At 47.0% G+C, this 26,705-nt stretch overlaps 1 protein-coding gene across 2 annotated transcripts; it reads right to left on the reverse strand.

The window, feature by feature from the left end:
• Positions 1-2,358: 2,358 nt before the first annotated feature.
• On the reverse strand, positions 2,359-4,137 carry MID1IP1 (MID1 interacting protein 1). Of its 2 annotated transcripts, none has more exons than XM_063181982.1 (2): positions 3,976-4,137; positions 2,359-3,598 (listed from the first exon to the last, which is right to left on the reverse strand). In XM_063181982.1, the coding sequence occupies exon 2, from the start codon at positions 3,439-3,441 to the stop codon at positions 2,947-2,949; it is 495 nt and encodes a 164-aa protein (XP_063038052.1). In that variant the 5' UTR covers positions 3,442-3,598; positions 3,976-4,137; the 3' UTR covers positions 2,359-2,946. The 2 variants fall into 2 exon arrangements, with proteins under 2 accessions (XP_063038052.1, XP_063038047.1); XM_063181977.1 differs by having other exon boundaries at positions 3,775-4,137.
• Between the last annotated feature and the right edge of the window lie 22,568 nt (positions 4,138-26,705).

Below are 26,705 nucleotides of genomic sequence, written 5' to 3' on the forward strand. Positions count from 1 at the left end.
AATGACAACTGCTTCTCACAGTGCATATCCCATGTTTTGAGCATTGCCGGGGTAGTTTGGCAAGTTGTCTTTTTGCCTGTGTGTGGCTAAGAAATTAAGTCAGTTCCCAAAGTATTTGAGATCATAAAGATACTTTTTACATTAGAGTGATGTAATTTGTCATTACACAAGTACCAGAATAACTTTATCAGAGCAGCCTAAAGGTTTGCTGAACTCTAAACAACTGGGAGACTTAAAGTGATCTGGTCCTTTAAAAAGAAACATAACTCCTTAATAATAAACCTAATTGTTTTAGATAGTGCTGCTGATGGAATATTTTCCCAATTCAGCATCTAACATACAAAATCTGCATTAAGACTCTGCAATCTCATCTTTGCTTACTGCAATGCCAGGAGTCAGCATTTACATAATTGCCTGACCACCCCACCTTTTAGGCCAAGTTTGTTCTACACAACAGCCAGCAGCAAAGTCATCCCTGGTTTTATCTGTTGCTGTCTTCCCCCTGCATTAAGCTATCACTTTCTTGATCCCAAGAGCCTCAATGCTCTCCCATGACCTTGAGAAGGGGAAGCTCTGGAGCAGCTCCCAGGTGGGAGGCTGGTGTGGCTCTCAGCAGGTTCGGGATTAGCAGGGCTGCCGGGCCCACATGGGAGCCACGTGCACTCCAGCAACTGCAGCTTAGTCACAGACACAGCAAGGCAAACCCTTGAGTCACACAATCCTCCTCCTCCTCCTCTTACCCTAAGTTTAACCTGTAAGGAAATGCCACTTCTGCTGCCCCATAGCACAAGATTTCAGCTCCTCTTCCACCGAAACTTTTCTCTTGTGCTCTGTTTTTAGAATGCAAAGGGAATGGATGCCATACTCATGGCTGCGCTGTGCTAATGTAACACTGTTTTTCTGACATTACTCATAGTCTAAATCAGCATCACATTGTCTCTTGTGCAACATTTAAACAGTATTGTCTAAACCCACACCAGGAGAAGTTGTGGGAGATCAAAAGGGTGAAACTGCATGAGCTGCTTTTGTCTGGGGTTTCGAGGTGCTCCCCAGCAGGAGCTGTAATGTGGTTTCCAGCTGGTGCAGAAGGGAGCCACACAGCAGAACAGGTTCTCCCTCTCCCCCTCGTCTCCAGAACACAACTTCAGCATCCAGCACAGGGCCCTGCACCTTTCACACTGCATTAGTTCCACTGCACAAAGACTGGCAAGCTGACATGTTAGGAAACCAGGGTAATCCCTCGCCTTGTTCCTGACTTTTTTCCTGGCACCTTCCCAAGAGGAATTGAAAACATTACAAAAAGAACAAGCATCGCCAAACTAAAAATTATCCAGCCTTACAAAGCTGTTCTTTACCCCAGAAAGGAAAAACTTTCCAAAAGATATATTTTTAAACATAGATTTAGGCCAAGTGTTTTAACTTACACAAACATCTGCCAACTAGTACCATGTCTGGAGTGCTCATGTTTTACTACAACATCCTAACAGTTGGGCTGAAAAATAAAGTGCTAGGGAGTATCTGAATTTAAACAAAAATGTCCTTGAAGTTGAGAGAAAAATTATTCTATTTTTAGAAGAAAAACCCCAAACCAACACTACCAAACAAGGCCTAAATTTGATGACAGTAATACAAAGTGAAATCTCAGTATGTCTACAAACTTGGCATTTCAGTGCCTGAGATGAAAATTTACATGTAAGGACTTACATATTTATTAAACATTTATTCTCTGTTATATTTTGGATCACAACCAGCAAGTGCACTTTAATATCAGAACTTAATGTTCTAACACAATACGGACACCCAATTCTGAGGTACTTTACTTGACAAAATGAAAAAAAAACATCTAGAGAGAAAGAAATCAATACAATCTGGATAACATAAAACCGATTAACTCCTGGTATCCAAGCAGGATTAGAGGAAAGAAATGCAGAGAGACTGGGGAGGCAAGTCTGCCAGACCTATTGGAGGGAGAGAAAAGAGCTCCCCACAGTACATTAAGATACTTCCCGAAAAAAAGCAAGAGTCATTGCTAGGCTTTGCTCCAACTGCCATGAATCGCTGCCTGCAGAGTAACCATGACTCGATCTTCTCAGATTTTGTTAAAGAGCCACTGACCTTCAATCCAACACTCACACAGAGCAACTGCACTGTGCAGCTGGGAACAGCTTACTAAAATTCAGGCCATGTATGGTTAAGTTTAATATGGTGATTCAAACATTTTAGATACGCCAAGTTACCATCGCTGCCTAATTGCTTTGATGGAAAGAAAACAAAGGCACAAAACCCCCTCTTCTTGCTTACAGATTTCTGTATCTAGTAAGGCAACTCTGAATGCGACATAGAAGAAAAACAGAAGAATTCCAGATGTTAAAAATATCATTTAATTAAAGAAAGATAAATCATACCAAAAGTTTAGGTCACTCTTCGTTAATACATTTGCATTTATTTTAGAATATACTCTACATCTGAGTAAAAAAGTTTTAAATAAACTCCAGTACATGTACAACCACAGGACCCGCCATCTCTCCCACAACAGAGGGACGTTCCTTAGCTCTCTGGGTTCCCTCCGAGGTGACAGAAGCAATTTTGTGCCAGTTTCGTTACGTTCATCGGCTTGAGTGGAGCCTCCTTATCGGCCAGCATCTCCACCACCTCGTACGCACACGGGTTCAGCCTCCCTGCCGGGGCGCGCACAGCGACTGCTCGCCCCGGACCGTACAACGAAAAAAACACGGAGGGGGGTCAAAATAATTAATAAACTAGTAGTGATTAATTTACATTTCTTTCTCTCTCTTGTGCGTTGGTAGAAAACCTGCTGCAGTCTCGGGAGCGCGCAGGGAAGCCCGGGCCCGGGGCGCTGCCCTCGGCCACCGCAGCGGCGGCGGCGCCGGGCGGGGACGCGCCGCTCCCGCCGGCTCGGAGCCCCTTCCCCGCTGCCCCCGGCGCTCAGTGCCCCCAGCTGCTGACGCCGATCTCCTGCTTGTATCTGTTGGTGAGCACGTTGGCCTTGCGGGTGAGCTTGGAGAGCACCGAGTGCAGTCCGCTGAGATGGTAATGGAACTGCTGCTCCAGGTCCTCCTCCCCCTCGCCCTCCTCGGCGGGCCCGCCGCCCAGCTTGTCCTTCTTGCGGGCGGCCTCCTCGCCCGCGGGCGGCTGCACCACGCCCCACTCGATGTCGTTGCGGATGGACTTGAGCAGCATGTAGTGGCTGTACATGTCCCTGCGGGAGAAGTAGGCGCCGGGGTCGCCGGGCGGCAGGGCAGCATCCCGGGGCGGGCACACGGCGCCCGCCGCGTCCAGCTCCTCCAGCAGCAGCGGCACGTCGCGCAGCAGGCTGGGCACCATCACCGTCTGGTCCATGTTGTTGACGGCGCCGATGAAGCGGTTCATGGCGTTGAAGAGGGAGTACTTCTGGCTGTACGAGTCGCAGATCTGCATCATGCTGGCGGCCGGGCAGGCGTGCTCAGCGACGCGGCTCGGAGCGGACCAGACCGCGGGGCTCCTCCGGCGGCGACCTCCTCCTCCTCCTCCTCCGCGCTAGCGGCACCGGCCGCCCTCCGTGCCGGGCTGCGCTCGGCGGCTGCTGGCGATCAGAGCCCTGCTGGGAGGCGGTGGCGCCGGGGTTAGAGGCTGCTCTCCGTCTCTCTCCTCCCTCCCCCAGCCCGCCTTCCCGTCCTCCCGTCCCCTCCCGCCAGCTCCTTCTCCTCCCCCGCCGCCTTTATCCGCGGCCCCGCGTCCTTCCTCCAGCCTTGCCCTCCCCGTCCCTTCTCTCACCCTCCGCTCCTCCGCCTGCCCTGCCGCAGCCGCCGGGGCTCGCTGCCGCCGCTGCCCTCCGTACAAAACCGGCCAAAACGCTGAACTTCCCCGCGACTCCTCCCGGGAACCGGGCGCGGGGGTGGCCGAGGGGATGGCAGCCCCACCGGTAATTACAATTGGAGCGGTCCCCGGCCGCCGTGCCGCGGGGAAGGGACCCACCGTAGTTCGAAGCTGTTCCCCGCTGCCCGTGGCCGCACTCCCATCCCCGGCGCCGTATTTATAGCGCGTATCTTACAACAAGGTGTTCCCCAGTGCCACCCCCCGTGCCGCCACGACAGATAAAGGCGGCGGGCGGCGGCCACGGCGGCTCCGCCTCTCTCCCCCCACCGGGGGAGGGCGCCGGGAGCAGAGCCCGCACCGCGGGCATCCCGAGAGGGCCGGGCCGCGCGGGCTTGGTGCTGGCGGCGGAAACTGCGGGGCTGAGGCCGCAGGGGAGCCGTTCCAGAGCGGCGGCGACTCCCTCACATCCTAACCCTGGGACAAGGCAGCGCCGGTGCCGCGGCGGGCCCGGCTCGCAGCAGGAGCACCGTGCCCGAGCGGCGCTGAGGGCCCGCGCTGCCTCCGCCGGGCGGGGCCGGGGCGGGGCGAACGGCTGCCGGGTGATTGACAGCCCGTGCCGCGGGACACGCGGGCCCCGCGTGCTGCCCGCGTTCTCCCGGCCCGCCCATTGGCTGCCGGGCGCGCGGCGAGCGTGACAGCGGCTCCGCCCCTCGGCGCGCCGCGTGTCCCAGCGCCAGTCGGAGCGGGCGGCCGGGCGGGGAGGACGCGGGGGCTGTGTGAGCTCGGCCAGGCTCGCTTTGCCACCCCCCCCCCAGCAGCGCGCCAGGAGCCGCGGCTTCCCCGCGGCCACCCCGCGCCGCGCCAGCCCGGGAGCGGCGGGGGGAGCCCGGGCAGCCTCCGGGCAGCCTTTGGGCAGCCTTTGTCTGTGTCCCGGCGCTGCGCGGGGCGGCCGGCATCACCCCACAGCCTCACCTCCGGGCCCAGCCAATCGGCGCGCCGCCGTCCTTTCCCCGCCAATCAGCGAGCCCCGCCAGCAGCCAATCAGAAACAAGAGCGCCCCCCCTCAACGCCCCCGCCCTGGTAACAGGCGGGTTGGCCGCGAGCGCTGCCGCCGGTCACGTGGGGCGGGGGGCGGTTGCCATGGTAGCGGCGGGAGCATCGCCGGGCGGGCCGGGGCCGCCCCTCCCGCATCCAGCGGGGATGGACGGCCCGGCCTGAGAGGGGCCCGGCACCCTGCCCTGCCCGCTCTGCTCCCCACAGCCCCAGGAACCCCCGTCCCCAAGGCAGGAGGCCGCTTCCCTGGGTAGCAAACCCGGGGTTGGACCGCGGGCAGCTCGTGCGCTGCAGATACTCACAGTGAAGCAGTAGCCAGCGATACGGGCTGGTATAAAATTATGAGTTGTTCGCAGATAATTCACTACGGGGAAAAGAAGAATTTATCTCACCGGGCCAGAAAATTGGCCGCGACTTATATTTGCATCTTTATATAGATGCAGTGTGTCGTTAATAGACCATTAACAGTTTTGCTGCCTTTAATTGAAATGCAGCCTGCACTGAACGTTCAATACATTGGAAAAAGCAATAAATCTTTGGAAACGAGGGGAATTGGTTTATTGTCCAACTTTCTAAATTAAAACAATTAAACATTTGAAGAAATTAAAACTGAAGTCTTTACCTGAGGTTACGACATACTGGCTGGGGAGGAGGAAGAATTGGCAGAAACAACCCAGCTTGGAGCTGCAAAAGGAGGTAGTATGTGAGTCTTCAGTGTGATGGTATTTTATGAATTAGGGCCTGAGCAGGAAATTTGTTTCCCAAGAGGTATAGCCACACATTCTGCTTTCAACTGTAAATATTTCCTTATTTTAGTGAGGCATGTGCCTCACCCATTAGGCTGAGACAGATCATACTTAAGTCAAACTTAACAGCATAAAGGAATTTTTTTTATACTTTCCTTATGTTCTGATTGATTTTGATATGTGACATAAATGTCTCTGGCACATAATCTGCATTATGAACACAACGCTGGGTAGGTTTGATTGCTCTTTGGTTCAAACAAACTAAAGGAGCACATATTCCTTACTCCAGTGGTATGTAATTGACATGGCTGTGCACATGAGAGGAAAAGAAATGGCACTTTTTCCACTCCTCTTGAGGAAAAGATGATCCCATTTAAGGCAAAAAATTTTGTATGCAAGTGGCATTTGTTTGAAATGTGTCCTGTTCAGAATGTTCTGGTTATCGTGGCCATGCAGACCCTGGAAGGGGAATCAGATGGAAAGCCCTTATCGTGCCCTGGGCAATGAGGAAGTTTGCATGTTTGCTATCTGGCAGTTCAAGAAAGTGTAAATGTGCACCTTTGCCCAGCGTGGTCCTGGATAAGGCAGCATGCACCAGTAGTCTTTATCCAGCACCTCAGCTGGGTGGAGCACTCCTGATGTACAAGCCCAGCAGTGTGAGGTGAGACACCTTTCTGCTCCAATAAACTTGGTTCTGCTATTCAGGAAAGCAGGAGTCACATAAAAGTTACTATTTTAGCTAAAAACCTTCAATTTTCCCTGAAATTAATGAGGGCTGGTGGTGTTCAGCTCTTTCTGGACCAGAGCCTTCTTTCTTTCTTCTTGCTGAAGAAGATGAGGGATGAGCTATGGCTGTTACTCTTTAGCTGTTCCTGTTAGTGAGCCATGAATGGCATTAACTGTGTGACTTAGCTGTAAACCTCTCTTTAGCCCCAGGAACACTGAGGTTAGTGCCACAAAGGTTGGCTATAGGAGCAGAGCTGCTACTGGCCTGTCTCCTCTGGCAGCATTAGCAGCTGTGCAGTGTTTTTCAAGTTAAGACAGATGATTCTGTCAGCTTGAGTGGGTTTTCATACCATTTGCAAGGCCTATCTAATTTCTCTGCTCAGTGGCAACAGGATAACAAACCCTCTTTGTTCACAGCTCTCCCAAGACGCGTGCTGGCACAGGAGAGGTGCCCCTGGCACGCTGCAGACCAGAAATGCCTACACTTTGGTGGCTATGAAGTTGTTCTGCTGCACAGTGTTTGCAAAATGAGATGAGATCTTGCGTGGGCAAGAAGTGATAAATATGTACAAACATTTAGTGTTGCATTCTTCAGCCTGGGAGTGCCATTTGGGCCAACATTGTAAGGGCAACATCTCTTGGGAATTTCATTTCCTCTCATAATCTGTTGTCAATGTGACATGGCAGATTAGAGTTCAGCCTTGGAAACTGAGAGTCGTGTCCTTCTATTCCTATTTGACATACATTTTTGCTCAAACTTGTGAGCTGCTCCCATCATTTTGGGGAGCAGTACAGATACACACATTTAACACTTCTTTCTCTTTGTGGAAGCAAGTCCAGTTGTACCGAACACTGAACTGGGGAAACCCGTCATTTCTCATCCAGAAGGAATGGATGTAAATTTATCATCTTAATTGATGCCTCTCCATGAGGTTCATATAATCAGCCCTTGTAGCTTAACATGCTAATGAACAGGGTAAGTAGAAATCTAATATATTAAAGGAATGCAGACCAATTTGTCTGAGCCCTGCTGAGACCTGCAGTGTAAGTTTTGCAAAGATTTGCTCATCTCTCTCCTATCTTTCACTTAGCTGCCTTTTACTCCTCTTTCTGTTGATCCTCTGTGAGTGGAGTGATTCTCCAAAGTGCACAGAAGCCTCTGTGATGTTGTGCAGAGGGGTCAGGAGGATGTTTGGAGGAGGCAACAGTGATGGTAAATCCGCTTTCCCTCTGGCACTTTGCACGAGACCACACACTGGAGCTCTGTGTCCTCACATCCTGGCATAGAGCAGCAGTGCACAGTGAAAAGTGTGGGATCCAGCAGGAGATCTGCTGGCAGAGGGATCAGGGAGCAGTGCTGGACAGGGAGGGCAGCTGTCTCAGGCAGCTCAGCTCCTGCAAAGCCCCTCTGAGTTGCCTGGCTGCAGTTTGCACCCGGATCTCTCCAGGTCTGTCAAATCCTTGCTTCCTCAGCTTTCCTGGAAATCATTACATACACAGCTTCAATCTGTTTGTCAGTTACTCTGGATTTTCAGGGCCTGGGATCATCTAGCTAGAGCTGTGAGGTCGAAACAGGCTGAATCCTCTCCCTCCTTAAAGGATAAATGCTGCCACAGACTGTTTGCCTGGTGTGTGCATAGCATCCCTCTCCCCTGTCTCTTGCCAGCCCCATCCATCTTCCTGGAAGCTGGTCTGAGCAGGCACTGCAGTGTGCAGTGCCCAGGACAGCAGCAGCCCTTTTCAAATGGCTCCTTAGTGCTGCCATAATAAGCCTGATAAATAAAACATGGCTTGCAGACACGGATTTACTGGAGAGGGCTAAGGGGGCTGTAGCTCCCTCATTAGTATCTCCCGGTGCAGCATGTGTGCTCCTCATTATGTGGCACAGTGGCGGTTGTCTAGTCATCCATGATGAGGCTGCAGCCACTCCAAGGATGCACCAGGGATCCCAGGGATTCTTTTTTTTTTTTTTTTCTCCTGTGTTAATAATAGGAATTTAGAAGGGAAAAAAAAAAGAGCTTGAATATGAAGAGGATGAAGGGGAGAAGATTGCAACTGGGTCTGATTTTTTCCTCCCTTGCGTCTCTGTAAGTCAGCAGCAAATGCAGGGAAATCTGTATAGTTGTGCTGATATGGAAGTGGCATGAGCAGGATCGAGACCTCTGCACTGCACAAACTCCTAATTTGGGGAGCTTTGCTTCTGTTCATTCTAAAATGCTGCTCATAAACTTGTGGCCTAAGTATAAACTTTAACATCTCCCTCACAGCTTTTGTTTTCTGTTCAAGAGAAAGGATCCAATTTGGCTGATTTCAAGTCCCTCAAAGCTGGGGACTCAGGAATCTGGGTTAATCTGAGCATGGTTTGTGGAGGTTTGATCCAGCTTTTCTTTCTGGCCGCTGCTTAAATCCCTCCTACCACCCGCATACAAGTTGCAACTGCATCATCTTAGTAACCCTGTGACCAAGAGGCATGAGAGTCTCCTGTGAGACTGTAATCTCACTCTAAACAGCTCTCTGGTGGGTGCTCCTGAGTGCTGATACATCATGCAATTTTCTCCTTTAGAGGTTTGCCGTGTCATCTCCACCGTGATCCCTGCCCTGCCTGCCCAGTGCCGGCGAGCCAGAGCCCAGGGCCTGCCTGGGAGATGTTCCTGGCACAGCTCTGCGTGCCTGGGGTCATGAACAGTGACAGCAACATCTGCCCCTTCCTCTTTGCCTCTCGGCCATGCCCTGGCAGGAAAGGAACCTTTTTAGGATGGCAGAAGACTTTAGTGGTGTAGCAAAGTAATCCTCAATAAGCTCAGGACTTTTCTGTAATGGTATTTAATATGCAGATAGTCAAACGAATGCCGCTGTGATATATTTTTATGGACAAATATTATATATTAAGCCCTGATTTATACGTTTGAGCGTAATACCTGGGGCTCTGAGGAGAGCCTTTAATCTCTGTCAGTGAGGCAGCACGCATGCTAAAGCGCCGAGTAAATCTGCACAGGAGTGCTGAACTGAGCGCAGCATATATCAGAGTTCTTCTGCCTGATAAAATTAAATACACCAGACCACCTTTGTGTGACATTACCGGGCTGATTCGCAGGGGCTGACAGCAGGAAATGCCCATCTGTGCTTCCCACTCTGACCCAAACACACACCATTTCTGCTGCATCCTAAGGGTGCCTGGCTGTGCTTCCCACTGTGACCCAAACCCGCACCATTCCTGCTGCATCCCAAGGGTGCCACCTCAAGGTCTCAGAAGATGTTCCTGGGTGGAGGAAGGTCTCTGTTGGCGATGTTCCCCCTCCTTCCCTCCTATGTGACCGCCTGGGTGCAGCGGAGGGGGTGCCGGTGCCCTGTTTCCCCTTCATCAGTAAGGTGAGCGTCGTCTCAGCACGGCGCTCTGCATTTAATAATCTCTCCAGCTCAACTGTTTTTATCTGAATCTCCCTCCTGAGCTGATAAATCTAAATTGCACATTTTCCAACCCGCTTTAGCGGAGGGGGAAATCTCGCAGGTATCCTCAGGTGATGCTCGGGCTCTGCCGCGCCTCTCCGGCTCCATCTACTGCGCTTTGCCGAGACTGCCGCCCCTTCCCGCCCGCTCCCGCAGGAGCTGCCCCTTCATCCCGCCGGGATGGAGCAAAAACCGCAGCTCTGGTTTTGTTTGCAAGGCCCAGAGCTGCCCAGGTGGTGAAACAACTACAATACGTGTTCATTCAGTCCTATAAATGGGAATTCCTGGTTGTAAAGCAGACACTGATATCCAGCGCCTGGGTTGCTGCATGGATTCTTCACCAGAAGGAGCAGAACAAAGGTGGCCACTGTCACTGGAGCTTTCTGCTGGAGCCAGAATTGGGGATGGGGCAGGATGAGGGGCTGGAGGATGTGGGAATGCACAAAATCAGAGGGTTTTGGGAAAGCTGCAAAAAGCAGGCACCAGAGACAGTAGAACTGTGATTGGAGCTAAGCAGCAGCCATGAGATAGGGCAGCAGAAAAATTATTTAAAAAGTAGAAAAGCAAGGACAAATAGAACAATGGTCTGTGTATTAATGCTTGTCTAGAATAACTCCTTAAGCTACAGAAAAGTTTATGTAGCGAGATATTAGGAAGTTTGAAGCTTAATAATGGAGCTCTGTGCATTGTGTTTTAAGGCTCACAAGCAGGTATTTGATTCAAAATAAGCAAACATTGTTTTAACCAAAGGTATGTGTGCTTATAGTGCTTGGATAGAGCTGCTGTCAATGTGCTTTTGCTTTGTGTGATTGGTCAAAAAACTTATAAAGTGAGTTGTAACATTAAGTTCTTTGTCTGCTGCCAGGGATGTGAGCTGCTGGCACCATTGTCATAACCATGCAATGAGACTGATGCTGGAAAATAAAACAGCTCAAGGCAGTTCCACAGCAGTCCTGTCCCATTTGTGATTTGTACATGGACCCCAGCTGGCGAGAGAGGAGAGCTCTGTGTGGAGAGGAGGGGCCCTGCCTAGGGACAAATCTGCTTGTGCCCAAAAATGCCAGGGGGAGGATATCAGCTTGGATTTCTGATGGGGACTTAGAGGGTGGGATAGAAGCAGCAGAATTTTCCTGTGAAAGTCCTATCTCTTCATCTCACATTCAGTATTGAGAGAGAAGCTGCTCTGAAAGAATATCCTACTTTTCCTGGCTCTGTAGTTCAGAGCTGACATGGAGGCGTTGTGTGTCCTTATTATAAGCACTCCTATTATAGTGTGGTTTTGGCTGGAGGATGCTGTGTGGTTAAAGAGGACTATTACAACCAAAAATAGTACCAGAGCTCCCCGAATGCTATGGCTATTATGAATTTGTAAGATTAATATTTAGTTGCTCTACAAAAAGCACCAAAAGCTGGAAGTCAAAATCAGAACAAAGTTGTGCTAGGGACTGCATATAACTTTTTTTTTTTAATATATCTATTCACAGTGCATATTTCTGTAGGTGATAGATTAACATAAAAATACTGCCAGTTTTTCAGGGTTGTAAAACACAAGGTACATCGTGTATTATTTTTTAATTGAAACTCAGATTATCTGTTTGAAATGAATTTGTTTCAATGGCAAGTAACATGTTTTTCCACAGTCCTTGTGAAAACTGGAAATAAGGTAGATTTGGCAGCTTAGCCTATGAAGTTCTGGGGCAAATCTCTGAACTGAAAGACCACAGGGTTTTGTCTTGGCTTTGATGAAGTTCTGAAAAGAGCTAAATTAAATCCATGCTGTAGCCATATGTACAATTTTGTTCTACTGGAATAGCTTATAGCTGTCAGTGAATTTCCCCATTCTCCCAGCATTGTGTAAGGGATGACACAAGAGACTGAAGGTTACTCTCTCCACTAGTAACAGGCATTTGCAGCCTTAAAATTATTACAACAGCATTTTTTCATTTACATGGCTGGAGAGAATCTGTTTTTGCAGTAAATTTGTATTTCAAAGCAGATTTTTGTGTCCATCATTATTGGTGGTTTACAAGATTTCTCTTCCTTCCCTCCCCCTCCCCCCTCTTATTTGGGAATGTGGGAACAAATGAAATAAACCCTTCATAAAAAATAATTTTGTCCAGGTGGAACATAAATCAGCCAAAAAAATATTATTCTACATGGCAAATAAAAAGCATATGCTGTATTATTTAAAGCACAGCCTCCATATTCACATACAAAATTAATGCTACAGTGGGAGGTAAAACTGATGGAGGCAGACAATGAAAATATTAGGAGTAAAACATCATGCCAGGAACAATTCAAGCAGACCCACTTGCAGGGTCATGGTCGTATTCCATTTCAAATGGGCATGGAAATACACTGTGGGTTATTCTTCTCCAGAGATGCACGCATAATAAGCACCTGCTCCCCATGTCTACTCTTCCCTTTTAACTGTTGATTTATTGGATGTTTCTGAAAGCTGTGGTCAGGCCTGTGAGGGATATACAACGTGGTGCCTGCAGGAAGGAATGGCAGTGGGCAGAGGAGCTGCCACGCTTCCATCCCCGCTGTGGGTTCCCAACAAAAGCTGGCTGCTCCTCAGCTTCCGAGGGAAAGGGCACCTCTGGAAAGTAAATCATGGCCCTTGTACCTGGCTCACACCCAGGAAAGTAAAAAAAAAAAAAAATAGAAACTGTGTTATTTGCTTCAAACTGGAGGAAATGGTGGGTAGAGAGGGGAAACAGGCAGTGTTCAGCAGTCCAAGGCACCAAAAGGGATCTTTGCCATCACATCACATCACAGCATCAAGGAAACTATATATGAGTATAAAACATAATATTGCATGTGTTTTAAATGATTTTCAGAAGGTTGTGAATCCACCCTTGTTATATGTGTGGCAAGGTGCAGACCACATACTGCTGCTCCCTACTACACTGGAATAGTATCACCAGCAAATATTTTATTCTTTTCCAGGTTCTTCCTGGGTTGGGAGGGGTTTTCACTCCATTCCTCCTCTGAAGTGGAGCCTTACAAAATAAGTAATGAACATAATCTTCAGATAATGTTGAAGAGAGGTCACTACAAAGAGACTTTGAATTAATATGATGTTTATCCCTTTAGTTTAACAACAACATCAACAAAAAAAATAAACATGCAGAGAAGGTTCTTGCTCTCTGTCCTTCTATTTCACTATTCTCTGATATTTTCTTCTCTGCAGCAAGAGTGGAGCTTTGCAGCCATGAGGTCTTGAGATATTCTTGTCTTGGTGGCCCTTGAGACAAGGGCCAGAGCCACAATGGACAGAGCATGCCCATTTAGAAACAAAAGAAAGAAAACTATATTTAATTAAAAATGTGAATCAGAAAATGTAGGGCTATTGAGAATCATCCTGAACTGGACATTCTGTGTACATGGCTAAAAAAAAATGCACCGTAGCAACTGGAGTAATTCATGGTTCAGTTCCCCTATGATGGTAAGCAGTTTATTGACCTAGAACTACAAAATCATTCAAAATGACATTTGGCAATGCTGAACTTCTGACACAAATCCCCTGATGTAAGGAAATGGAGAGGGCAGCCACATTACCTTCCACTGAGCCCTGCTGTGTCTTTAAATAGCAGCAGGAGAGGTGCACCTCATTCAGAAAGGTAGGAGAGCAATACCCGAGCAAGAAACTCCTGTATTTTAACCCTGGCTCTTTCAATGGTCCTGAGTCAGTCACTTAGGGCCGGACATTCAGGTGTTAATCACGAGTGTTTACAAAGAGCTTCTTGTGCTCATTCCTGAGCCCCTGACTACACACCCAAAGAGCATCAAGGTGTTTAAAAACCAAGTCCAGGTGGTGCCTCCTGGGCAGGATGAAGAAGGCTCCCTAAGGCCTGATTGTACAGGGTCCTGATGGAGCTGTGAGTCCACCCCAGTTTCAGCTCTGCTTGTGATTCCTCTCAGTCAAGGCAAGGCCTGGCTCCTTGTGTGTTGTCACCTGCAAGGACACACAGCCTTGGCCACCACATTTGCTTCAAGGTCCTGTTGGGGCTCTCTTGCAGCATGAGTGCATGGGCAGGAAGGAAAATCAGCAGACCTTTTCACTTGCCTGGCAGGTTGGTTCCTGGCCAGCAGAGGATTTTTGACTCAGTGTGAATCTTTATCTTTGACAGGTCTGTTGCAAGGAAAGCGTGTTTCCCAGCCTGACCTGCACACATGGATCATGTCTGCTCTGCCATGTAACTGGAAGGGGGCTTTGGGCACAGGGTTGCCAGAAAGCACAGCCAAACTTAGAAAGCAAGCACACCTCCCAGAATGGGGGAATGTGAGTTTACTCTGGTGTCTTTCAGCTCTAGTAACCTCAAGTAATCTCAATTGCTATAAATAACACCACCAATGTTCTTCCACAGAAGCTTTATCTTTTGGCTGATGCCATCCCTTTCAGTGTTAAGACGCTGTTGTGCCCAGTTTTTGCTGTAGCCAAATGGGACTAGAAGGAAATCAATAGCCCCATTTTGCCTGTCACTTACTTAAGCTTGGTTTGAACCCATGTTTGTAAAGCTGAAGGCTTTTGTAATCCATTATTGTGTCACCCCCAGCCAGCCCACCTCTGAGAATTTAATATTCCTACATTTTAAGAAGAAATATATTGGACAATGAAAATACATGTGTGTTTAGTTTTAATGTTTAAATCAACATTTTTTTTCTATTATTAAGGCTGTGCCAGAAAGAGACTACTTTGAAAGGAGACACATCTGCTCAGAGCAAAGACTTCCATAACTCATTCAGAGTTATTGGTCATACCCACAATATTAGTGATAAAAATTGATTATCCATTCCCACTTGCTTCATGATCCATAGCTTTTTTTCCCCATTCATATTGTAAGTTGGTTTATACAGAGTGAGGCAGTGTTACTTAAATAGCCAAGGAAGAGCATGATACACCTGATTAAAAGCCCCCACCAGCAGAAAGCAGGATTTTTTTCATGTTAGTCTTGTCCTGTCCTGAAGGTAGAAATAATCTAGATTTGGCAAGTATCTTGACTTCTTTCAGCCCTGAAGAGCAGATGCCCTTCTGTCAGTGTGTGTGCACTGCCCACTTAGGATCACTGCTGCCCTTTTATCCCCAAGTGCAAAGTTTGGGACTTGGTAGAGCACTGCCATTTAAAGAAGAGTGTTCTGAGATCCCTAGCTCATTTTGAGACTACAACCAGCAGCTCATAGAAGGCAAGGGAGAGGAGGAAGGACTGAATATTGCAAGGACGGAGAGAAAAACTACAGGGAGGAGCGAAGCTCAAAGCTTCTGCAAAGCTTTCTGAGTGAAAGCTGTTTTGAACATCATATTTCAGCAGCAGGGGCTCAGCTGCTCCCAAGGAGGGTACCATGCATCAGACACCTCCAACAGGGTGGCATCATGCCCATTAGCATCCAGAGCCTAGTGCACTCTCCTGCAGCTGTCAGGAGAGCAGGAACATTCCTGCCATCAATCCTGTGTTCACAAGCATGGAAAGGACAGAGAAGTTTGGATATCCCCTCTGATGAAACTGTAAATGTTGCAATCTCCAATTTAGCTTGATCCTTGGAGTCTGACAGGTAGATATGGTGGGAGAATAGAGGTAACCCTTATAATTTGTGGTGTTGCAGTTGTGAGGATGAGTTTATTGACATGACTTTAACTCCCTGTTAAGAGGGTGATTAAACCATGGCACTGGCTTACCAAAAATGGTGAGGGATTTACTGGCCTACCCAGAGATTTTTTTTACTTAGATCTAAAAGATTTTTGTTATTTGATCCAAAACTGGGTATCTTGAGGATTCCACCTTTCCCTCTGTAACTCCTTTTAGCATAAACAGGTATTATCTGCGCACAAGGGAAAAGAGAGAACAGACTCCTAATAAAATTACTTCACACCTTAAGTGGATGGATGATAGCTTCCCTCACAGAGTTAAACACCCAAAGCACAGACTGACATGAGATTGGAAGAAGAGGTGTTCCCACTTGGGACTACAAAATGTAAATCTCTTTTTGTTCAATAAGGGGATGACACAAGTTTTGCCACTCGGTTGCTGTGTGATCCCTTTTGGAGCGAGGACTGCTTGTCCTGCGCGGGATCTCGAGCAAGCCACTGCTGCCAGCAGGAGCAATAAGAAAAACTAGCCACGTCTACATCCTTGGAGTCCCCTCACCTCGGTGTTTATGAGCAGCATCCGACCTTTGGGGCGGTCTGGAGGAGGGAGGCAGGGCAGGGCGGGATGCGCATCCCCTGCTCCGCCAGGTGCCCCCGCACCCGCGGCTGCCAAACCTGGCGCTGCTTTGCCATCTAGTGCCGCTCGTCTGGATTGCAGGAGCCCGGCGTCGCTCGGAAACCCGGCTGGAATTACAGGAATTCAGCTTGGGCTGTTTTGGGGTTTTTTTTCAGCATTAAATCCCATCAATATTTCATGTGCCGCAATGCTGTGGAGCCGTGTCTGGGAGAAGCGGTGGGTGTTTCGTGGGGTCGATGGCAGTAGGAAGGGAATAAATCACTGTGGCCACATCAGCTGCCTGTGAGCAGGGAAAACCCTTCCCTCGCTATTTGCAGTTGCCTGAAAGTGGATATTTGGTGTCATTGGGATCTCCTGATTTGGGGTGGGAGCTGTGATGGAGCTGTGATGGTTCACGTGTGACGGAACCGAAGCCCTGCAGCGCTTTTGCCACCACTCAGCTCGTTTGGCAATGAGGCTGCTCTGAGCTGTGGGGGATATGGTTCACAAGGGAAGGCTTGGGAGCAGAGCCAGGTGAATCCAGTGACACTGAGTGATGGATCCAATCAGCTTTGTGGACCCTCCCTCTCACCTGGAAGTTGTGGAGTAGGACACTATTTTCTCACATTTTCACTGATTGTGACAAGTAGATCACTATTTTCTCACACTAACTCATTCTTCTAAATTAGTTGGTCAAAAATTTCAGTGAATACAGGACATCCCTAAAGGATGTGCAGGCAGTTTCTTGGGGAGCCCTGGAGTGACAGGAATTATAGCTGGTTGACTGGAAGCACAGGAACACTGTACTAAGCCTGATCCAGACACACAGGGCTTACGTGTACAAATTTCTGATTTACTCTCAGAAATAATTCTCCCCTGTTCATTTAGAGAGTGCTGTGTCTACAAACTTAGGGGCTCTGACATTTTTAAGACTATAACTAGATATGAAAAAATGCCTGAGATGCAAATCCAACCCAATTTCCCATAAAGTACAAATTAATATTTACTGAACCTTTTCGTTTTAGGTTTAATTTCAACAAATTCTAGTCACCTCTGAAATAGAGAGGGCATAGATAAGTGAGTTTGGCTGCCTCACAATCAGTTCCCAGCATGTAGAACTAAAAGGTCTCATGCTTCATGAACTGAATTTAACAGGGACAGGTTTGGACTTTGAATACCATTTCCTTAAAGAAGAAAAAAACCAATCTTTTTGTTGGCAGCCCGTTTCCAGAGGAGTTTTAGAAATTATTTCTGGTTTTGTTATGTAAAACTTCATTCACCAGTTGGATCCACACAAACATCTTTACAGGCCTAAGAAAGGCAGGAGTTGGCATTGCTTGGGTAAAGGACAAGCACATAAGTGTGCCAAGCAGCTTAAAAAGCAGATAATGATGAGGCAAAGCAAAAGGAGGCAGGCTGAGTGAAGCTGGAGACTGAGACAGTCAGAAAGAGTGAAGACAATAACAATAATAAACTAATGAGCTGTTTTCAAAATGCCTCTCCTGCTGCACGGCAAAGCAGGGCAACAGCTGTGGCACCACAAAGAAAACTTGGCAGGTTTCAGGTAAAGCCAGACCACACCCTGTAGGCTTGGTGAGCTGTGAATAATACCAAAGTTTCATTTTACATGCTAGCACAGGCTGTATTGTCATCTACAATTCAAATCTTTGCCTAGGAGGTTATTGGGTTTGCTATCAAGAGAGAATAACAAAGAGGTGTTTGAAGACAGGATCCAGGGAGACCTGGTTTTCTGCAGATCCATGGCTGAAGGCCGAGCACCTAAGAGGAATTTGCCCTGTGTAATAGCAGCCATGCCCACACTGTACCCTTTCCCTCAGCTGGGAATATTAATAAAGTCTTTTCTGTCCACCTTCCTGCTTTCCTCCAACCCACAGGAAATGTCTGTCATAGACATCGTTGGCCCTCTGTCACATTTGGTTAAATTGGGTGGCAAGTTTGAAAACTGTTGAGGTTACCTGGACTGAAAATCAACAAATGGCTTGAATTAGTCTGTTTCCCTTAGCAAACTCAAGTTATTCAGCACAGAGTTAGAGGGATGAAGACTTCAGCCTTTAAAAAGGGATTCTATTGCAGCAGAAAGGATGACCTTTTCTAAGCCTGGCAAGCATTTCCATCATTATCAACAATCATGACTAATAAAGTTACAAAAATAACAGCTGAGCTTTTATGTAATAGCTTACATCTTGAAGTGCTTTTCAGCTTATTTTCCACTTTCAGAGTAATTCTCTGAAAATTCATGGTATTTTTTGCAGTGTTGCTACAGCCCAGTCCCTTCTTGGATAGGATAAAGACAATCACATGGATTGCAGCACACTGCACATCAGTGGAGGGAGAGGAAATTTTAGGCAGAGACATTCAGAGAGATTCCTGCTTGATCATAAAATGTCAGAGTTTCTTTCATATTAAAGCAAGGAAGATGGGACTTAGATAGGAGATGTCTTATTCAATGATTTTTTTGCTAGACTGGGCAAACTGTGAGCATCATGGTAGGAGAGACACCCCAAAGCCAATCTCCTGTCAACACAGGGAGCTGGGTTTGGATCAGAGCTGTACTGTGAGCACAGGAGCACAGCAGCGTTGATTTTGTGAGATGTGCAGTGATGTGCGATCTCACAAATCCTAAAACATCCAGAGTGCACACCAGATAATGCCTCAGATCCAAACTGAGTAAATGACTCTCTTCTGAGGACTTGAATGCCAAAGATGTCTTCAAAGGCAGAGAACAGGCCATTGAAAAGCTTTTGAAAGGATTGCTGCTGAGCTGTGGTTCAGTTTAACTTTTGGGGCAGGATATTTGCTTGTATTCTTACAAAAATGTGAGCTGTGGAGTCTCTGCATGTATTAGGATATGCATACAAAAAGACAGAGAGGAAAAATTACTGAATACTTTCTACTTTACAGATTCTAAAATAGATGGTAGTTACACATTGAGGGGAGGCTGAACTTGCCTGCTATCAGCACAGAGACTATGATTGTGCCATTTAGAAAACATGCAGAAAGGGTAATATAACACTTATTAATTAATCTTTACAGTATTTAATTAAGGTATTATTATCATTATTATTGTTATTATTATTATTGCTATTTTTCTCCCAGTGAGTGTGCAGAGAGAATGACTAAATAATTTGGGCAGACAAAGCATGATTAGGAAAGAAAAAGGTTTCTAAGCACTTAATTTCCCCCCATCTTGTTCCCTCCAGAAAGGAGAATAAAATCCCACGGTTTTTGCATGTAACCTTGGGCAGCAAACAATTAAGCATTATTTTCTGACAGCTCAGCTTAGGTATTCTCTGTGTGCCAGGGAGTGTTTGGCCACTGACCCAAACTGGGACAGAGGGTCAATGCCAGGCATGACTAAAATCCAACAGATGGGTATGAGCAGCAAAGGGTCCTGGGTTTGTAGAAAACCCTGAAACTCATCAAACCTCAGTGACCTTTAGAGGGAGAAAGGAGGGGCACACCTGTGACCCTTTTCTTCTAAGTTCTCCTAAGCCTTCTGATGTTTACATTTTTGTAATGGAGTTTCTCACGCACTTTTATGTAAATAATTGTTGTTTTTGCATTCTTTCCTAAAAGAGGAGAAAATTGATAAGCTGTTAATTTAACCAGTGTCATTGGAGAGGTGGCAATTTCATCCTCCAATCCAAAGTCACTTTTCAAATTCTATGCATATTGAAGTCAAGAATAAACTTCCCTTCTTTATACCTTAGAAGTTCCAGCATGTGTGTCATTTTATTTCGTGTCCTACTACAGCTCACACCTTTGCCTTTCCTTGGGTTCATATGAATGCAAGTTAGTGGCATAAATCAAGACCATCTTTCCCTGAGTGGGACACAGGGAGATGCCAGGAGATGCCGGAGCAGCCCCAGGTACAGCTACACCAGCTGTGATGGAGCTGATGGATCAACGGGATGGGATCCTGAGTAACCAGCCCTCCATCCAAATGCTCCCCTCTGATAAGGGATCTTGGATGGCTCCTGTAAAGCTCCTTAGAGCTATAAAAGTTCAGGTTTGGTTTATTTTTTTTTTTTAATGAAATAATGGTTGTGGCTGGAGGTGGAATTGAGATAATAGAAGGATAAACCGCACTGAGGCATCCTTCTCTACCTTGTTGATGCAATCAGCAGAGATAGCTAAACTGAGGCCCAACACTTCAGAGAGACAAAGGCAGATAAGGAAGGGACTGAAGCACTTTTCAGAAGGGCTGAACCACTTTTCCATGTCAGTAATACCCTGTCAGGAGTGCTCTTTGATTAGTTTTCTCTCCAAAATAACAATATGTGAAGTTGTATGAAGAATGTTTGGTAGGAAACACCATTTGTGTGTAAAGCTACTTCTGGAAGTTCTATAAATGAGCTTTTCAAGCAACTTACAGAGGTGTGAGGTCAATTTCCATTGAATTTTAATGGGATTTGTGCATCTGTTATTTCAGTCTTGAACAAAATTCTAAAATTGTTGGTTTTCACAGGAGCATTGCTTAACTACCTTCTTTGTACTGTAATAAAAAACATCAAAGTCCTTTAAATACAAATCAATATAATGGATAAAATTACCATTTGAAAATTGTAGGCTACTATAGTAATTTAAAGAAAACATTCTTAATCTTGCTAATCCCTATTCAAATAAATCCAACAACTACTTTAAGAGGCATATAATGATCTAATGTACTCAGCCAGCTCTGTGTCTCCTTGAATAACTCAAAGGGACAAAACAAAACAAAATTCCAGCCAATAGCCAGATGGGGATATGGCACAACTTAGTAAATTAAAGTAAGATGGGAGACAGATGGAGGCCTTTTCAGAAGTCAGATTTTGGTAGTTGGAAAGGACAGTGATACTCTGGCTGTGATAAAATCCCAGCAGATTGGACTTGAAAAAGCTGTGGGTAATGTGTGGTCACAGCCTGACATTAAAAGTCTGTAAACTGTTTGCGTAACTCCACAGATCTCCCGTGCCTCAGACAGGAATGATTTCTTTGGAGCATTGCTGGGGTTTTTGACTGAGCAGTGCTGGGACACTCGGGATCCAGGAGGAGCAGCATCAGGAGGGGTTCCTGATTGAGGTGAGGAGCCCCCACCTGACTGCCTGTCAGGGCAGACACTTCTCCTGTCTCCTGCCCACCCCAGAACTCCCAGGATATTTTCTCTCCATTTCAATGTCAGGGAGCAGAGTCACTGCAAAGTGCTTTCCCACACTCCCCCTTCCACTCCTTCCTTTTCAGCATCGTGGGAAATACGGTGCCCACACTTTCTATGAGGATTCCCTCAATGACTGAATGTTGTGTGGGGGGATCAGTTACACCATCCTGCACTTTGAGGTTTGTTGCTGTTACAATATTTCCTCTTTGGCTGCACTTCTTTCCCTGCTCTCCCCTTTCTGCTGGAGGTACAGCACATCATGTTCACATGGGAGGCTTCTGCTTTCTCCAAATCATTTGTATCTCATCAAGCTGAACTCGCTGGCAATTACCAGGTGGAATGCTGGCTGCTCTTTTGAATTGACATAATTTTTCATCCAGACTTTCAACCTGCTAACAAAGGCACTCGTGGTTGCCTGCCAAGGTGCTACTCCCTGTCCTTTCCTTTTCTGTAACGTAGTGATTTGGGTGCAATTTATATAAGGATGCCACAGAGTGAGGGGATGGCCATCAAAAGAATGTACAGTGACCTACATGGCCTGGCACATCTTCCCAAACTGGTTCCCACCCTTGCTGTGCCTCATGAAGTCCCCTACAGGCCACAGGTGCTCGATCCTGTATTTCTTGTGTGACACACCACCTCTCCTCTCTTTAGTTCTCCCTGTGGACATCTTGTTCTTTTTAATTTTTTTTTTTCGATTAGCAGCTTTCCAAAGGCAGAGGCACTTGATCATCCTCTCAGCTTCACCAAGCATGTTAAGTCTGTGCTGCACATCAACAGATGTCACACTGTTTGATGGATTATAGTTTAAGAGCGAAAATATGGCCATGCTAATGAAAGAGACACTTGTGAAGGTGGGAACCACAGACCATGGAACATTTTGTAGTCGTTGACACAGCTTGGCAAAGTCCTATTATTTATTTACAGCTGCATTTTGCCCTGTAGCATGAGCCTGATTGTGGTGGTAGGAGGGTGAAGGAGGAGGAATACTGATGATGCTTGTAAATGCCTGAGGTCCCTGCTGTCTCAGAATCACACAATGGGCAAGGTTGGAAGGGACCATGTCCACTGCTCTGGCTGTGATAATCGCTCTCTGTCTGAGCCATGCACTTTCTTTAGCAAGTGGTTTGAGTTGCATGGCTGGGTGTGACCTACTTCAACCTCCTTTGCAATTTCTGAATTTCCCTGTTTACCCGTTTCATTGTCAGCTTGTTCACTGCTGCTTATAATCAGCAGGCTTTGCTGCCTCTGTGGTTGGTTTCTCTAGACACAATTAAATCGTCTGCGATTGACATCTGGCCCTGCTGAGGTTTGGGTTGCATCTTCTTGGCTGCCTCAATGTCCTCCTTGATTTGGGATTCTGATCACTGCCTGCCTAGGCATGGCACATCATCAATGGGTGCTTTCATTCCTGAGCACTCCCTTGTGCCTACAATAAGGCACTGAAGTGTTTCTGGCTCTCACAGCTCTCCGGAAGGTTATTTCAAGGCAGCCTCAGCTGGTGTGCCTGTTGTGCATGCTGGAGCCTCCAGCAGGACTGCACTGAGCTATAGGAATCTCTAAGGGTCCCCATTCCTTTGCAGGAGGACTGTGAGCTCTCCAGGGCTGATGTCTTCACACCCAGCCAGAGATCTCATTCGGAGTGTCCCTTGGTCCTTCAGTGGCCAACAAAATTCTGACCAAAAAGCCTGATTCATGGAAGAATCTGGTTTCTTTCTGCTGTCTGTGATTTTGCCAAAGGGTCAAAGCAAGACCTGGTACCTCTCCTGTACCCCTTCTTTCCTCTGCTGTTTCTTATGGCTTAACCCAAACTGACAGCTGAGCCCCAGGCAGTCTCTCACTCACTCCCTCACCAGTGGGATGAGGGAGAGAATCAGAGGAGTAAAAATTAGAGGAGTCATGGATTGAGATACAGACAGTTTAATAGCAAAAGCCTTCTGTGCCAGCAAAGCAAACCAAGGAATTCATGCACCACTTCCCATGGCTGGGCAGGTGTTCAGCCATCCCCAGGGCAGCAGAGCTCCATCACATGTGACAGTGACTTGGGGAGACAAACAGCATCACTTCAAACATCTCCCCTTTCCTTCTTCCTCAGCTCTGCAGGCTGATCATGACCCCATATGGTCTGGGACATCCCTGTGGTCACTTGAGGTCAGCTGTCCCTGCTGTGTCCCCTCCCAATGTCACATGCACCTGCAGCCCCCTCGCCAGTGTGTCAGTACGGGAGCAGAAAAGGCCTTGATACTGTGCAAGGGCTGCTCAGCAATGACAAAAACACCCCTATATTATAAACACTGCTCTCAGCAATAAAAAACACTGCCCTACACCAGCCACTGTGAAGAAATGTAACCCTACCCCAGCCCAAAGCAGCACACTGTTACAGGGCTTTCTCTCATTTCATATGTTACAGGCTGTGCCATCCACACTCATCGTCTGCAATGCTTCTTTTAATCCCTTAATCTCAGGTTTGTGAAACATTGCAGGTGGTGACAAGAGCAGGGCTCATCTTTTCCATGGCATGCCCTTGTGTTTGTGGTGAACAGCCCTGTGCCTTTCCTATGGATGCAGTTGGCCCCTTGCTCCTGGGAAGAATTTTTGCTTTTTATTGTTGTAGCTTTTGGTGATGTGCACCCTCTTGGTCTGACAGCTCAGGTATATGCAATCTCACAGCCTACAGCTTCTCTTTGTCAAGTTCATTGGCTTTGGTGGGTTAAATGACAGGCATCCAATCTAGACTGTCACTCATTGGAAAGTTTGGCATGGCCAGTTTTAATCTTCATCCTAAATGTCCTGAATTTTGTGATCCTGTGCTTGCTTGCCTGGCCGTGGTAAGCTGTAACAGTCACTAGATGTTTTCACAAGTGAGAGCCTTAAAAGTTGACAGGTGGTCTTCTCACTGTGCTTGAAGTTGCTCCTTTCTCTCCTGTAAAGACCCACCACATTCAACCTTCACCTCCCAGTCTTTCCCATTTTGAGCTTCTTGTGATTCTTTCTGGTTGGAATCTCTTCAAAGTATTCATCCAATCTGTCTTGTTATCACTCCTTGTAGGAAAGGATTCCCCCTTCCCCCTGAGTTTTTTAAGCACTTTCCCTCTTTACTCTGGTGTTTTCAGCCATGTGCTTTTTGAGGTTTTCTAGACCCCACATTACAGATGTGTTCATTCATTTCTGCTTTGCCCAGTGTGATCTCTGCACCCACACAGAGGCTGCCATGTATCTTTATTTTCTATAGCCCAACAGGAGATATTCTGCACGCCTGTAGGACGCCAAACAAAATGTGTCAAGGGCTGATCAGATTGAAGATGTGGGGTTTCTTTAATATGCCAGACTAACAAGGCTAATTATTTCTTTTAAGTCTGTTTTAAATATGTAGGATTTTTTAAAATCTCTGACTTCTTATGCAGAACATTGATCTTTGGTAGATCATTTATGTAAAATGTATAATTCCTGAAGTAATGTTCTTCCCTTTTTACCCTCACTCTCAGCTCTCAACTCCCACCACTAAAACCAACAAAAAATGGCACTGACTGTGCTCTTTCCCATTTTCCTACCAAGAAGCAGGCCTTTATCTGATTTATTTTTCATGGCACGCTTCCATGTTCCCTATATTTTATCTTTTGCACTTGGTGGCTGATCTGTAGTAAGATTTCTAAAGTAAACAGAGTAAATTCATACAGCCCTCCAACAGCACTGCGCTCCAGGCTGGGTGTATTTTGGAGCTGCTTCCCAGCTCTGTGTTCGAAGCACTGCCAAAGTCAGCTGGAAACTGGTGCCCCACAGTGACCCATGAGGAGATACAATGGCCCAGAATTGCTGCTGGGCTTAACTTCCCTGGATATAACCATGGGATCCTCTGCTCTGGGCAGAGACTCAGCCTTGCCCCACAGGGGCTCTTCCACCTTGCACTAAATGAGAAATCTGTAATCTGTGCCAAGGTGGGGAACTGTGTTATTAAGTTCTATATTTGCTCTGAGCCCATGCACAAAGGCAATCTATTAATTGCACCCTTCCTTGATTAGACATTCTCCCAAGCACCTGAGCTGCATGAAAGTTCAGGCCCTGGCACAAGAGCCCTGAGCAAGCCCTGGCTACATGATGTGAGGGGCAGAGCCCTGCTGAGAGGGGCTGGACCTGCTCTGGTGAACAAACTTGTTTAACAGAAGAATATCTACATCCTCAGTTTTGCACCTGTGATCCTAACTATATGAAGAGAAATATTTTTTAACCTTGTGGGTTTGGTGCAGAAATCTTGGTATCAGGCTCCCCTGATGATCAGCGTGTCTAATTGTGCATTTCAGCAGCATCTCATTTACACCTGGACTCATTAGTAAGAGCTGATTTACAGGAACAGCCACTGCTGGAGAGACAGGGATCCTCTCTTCCTTCATTTATCTCCCTGGACCCTGACTAAAAGCACTCCTTAGGTGAAGGGAGTGGGCCCACAAATAATTGATATCCAGCATTACTTGTTTTGCCTGGTGGAGCTGCCAGATCAATCAGCAGAAACCAGGGGGTCTCCGTAAAAATCACAAACGGGAGGGGAATGCTGTGGAACGTGCCTTGAGCTGTTTTATTTTCCAGCATCAGTCTCATTGCATGGTTATGACAAATGGGAAAATGCCATCAGCTCACATCTCAGGCAGCAGACCAAGAACTTAATGTTACAACTCACTTTATAAGTTTTTTGACCAATCACACAAAACAAAAGCACATTGACAGTAGCGCTATCCAAGCACTATAAGCACATGTACCTTTGGTTAAAGCAATGCTGCTTATTTTGAATACAATACCTGCTTGTGAGCCTTAAAACACAACGCACGGAGTTCCATTATTAAGCTTCAAACTTCCTAATATCTTGCAGATAAACTTTTCTGTAGCTTAAGGAGTTATTCTAGACAAGCGTTAGTACACAGACCATTGTTCTATTTGTCTTTGCTTTTCTTCTTTTTAAATAATTTTTCTGCTGGCCTGTCTCATGGCTGCTGCTTAGCTCTAATCACAGTTCTGCTGTCTCTGGGGCCTGCCTTTTGCAGCTTCCCCAAAACCCTCCGATTTTGTGGATTCCCACACAGGGGGCTGCTGTTTGTTTGCCATCCATGTCTGAGCTGCCCCTGGGAAGGGCTGCAGGGGCTGCTGGGGATGCCAGCACTCCCTAAACCGGGACGGGCTCCGGCTCTGATGGAGGTGTCAGCACTTGCTAAAACCGGACAGGCTCCTGTAGGAGCGTCGGGGGGTAGGACAGTCAGGACAGATGGAGACCAGAGATCTCTGAAGCCAGGTCATGGAACTTGGGGTTTTTTGCAAAGGGCCTGGGTGCAGGGCCCTGCTGGGAGCTGCCAGCCACAGCTCAGAGCAGGCTGAGAGAAGAGAGGGGCAGAGAGGATGAGAGGGTGAGAGAGTAAGAGAGCAAAAGCATAAGAGACTAAAAGGGGTAAGAGGGCCAAGTTCCTGTTACAATACAATAGATCTTCTTCTGTGTTGAATATTCTGACTCTCACTAACCAATCTAGTACAAGACACAAATCCTACAGCATTTACATACAGCCTGTGAGA

The sequence above is a fragment of the Melospiza melodia genome, chromosome 2, assembly GCF_035770615.1.
Source record: "Melospiza melodia melodia isolate bMelMel2 chromosome 2, bMelMel2.pri, whole genome shotgun sequence".
Lineage (NCBI taxonomy): Eukaryota > Metazoa > Chordata > Aves > Passeriformes > Passerellidae > Melospiza > Melospiza melodia.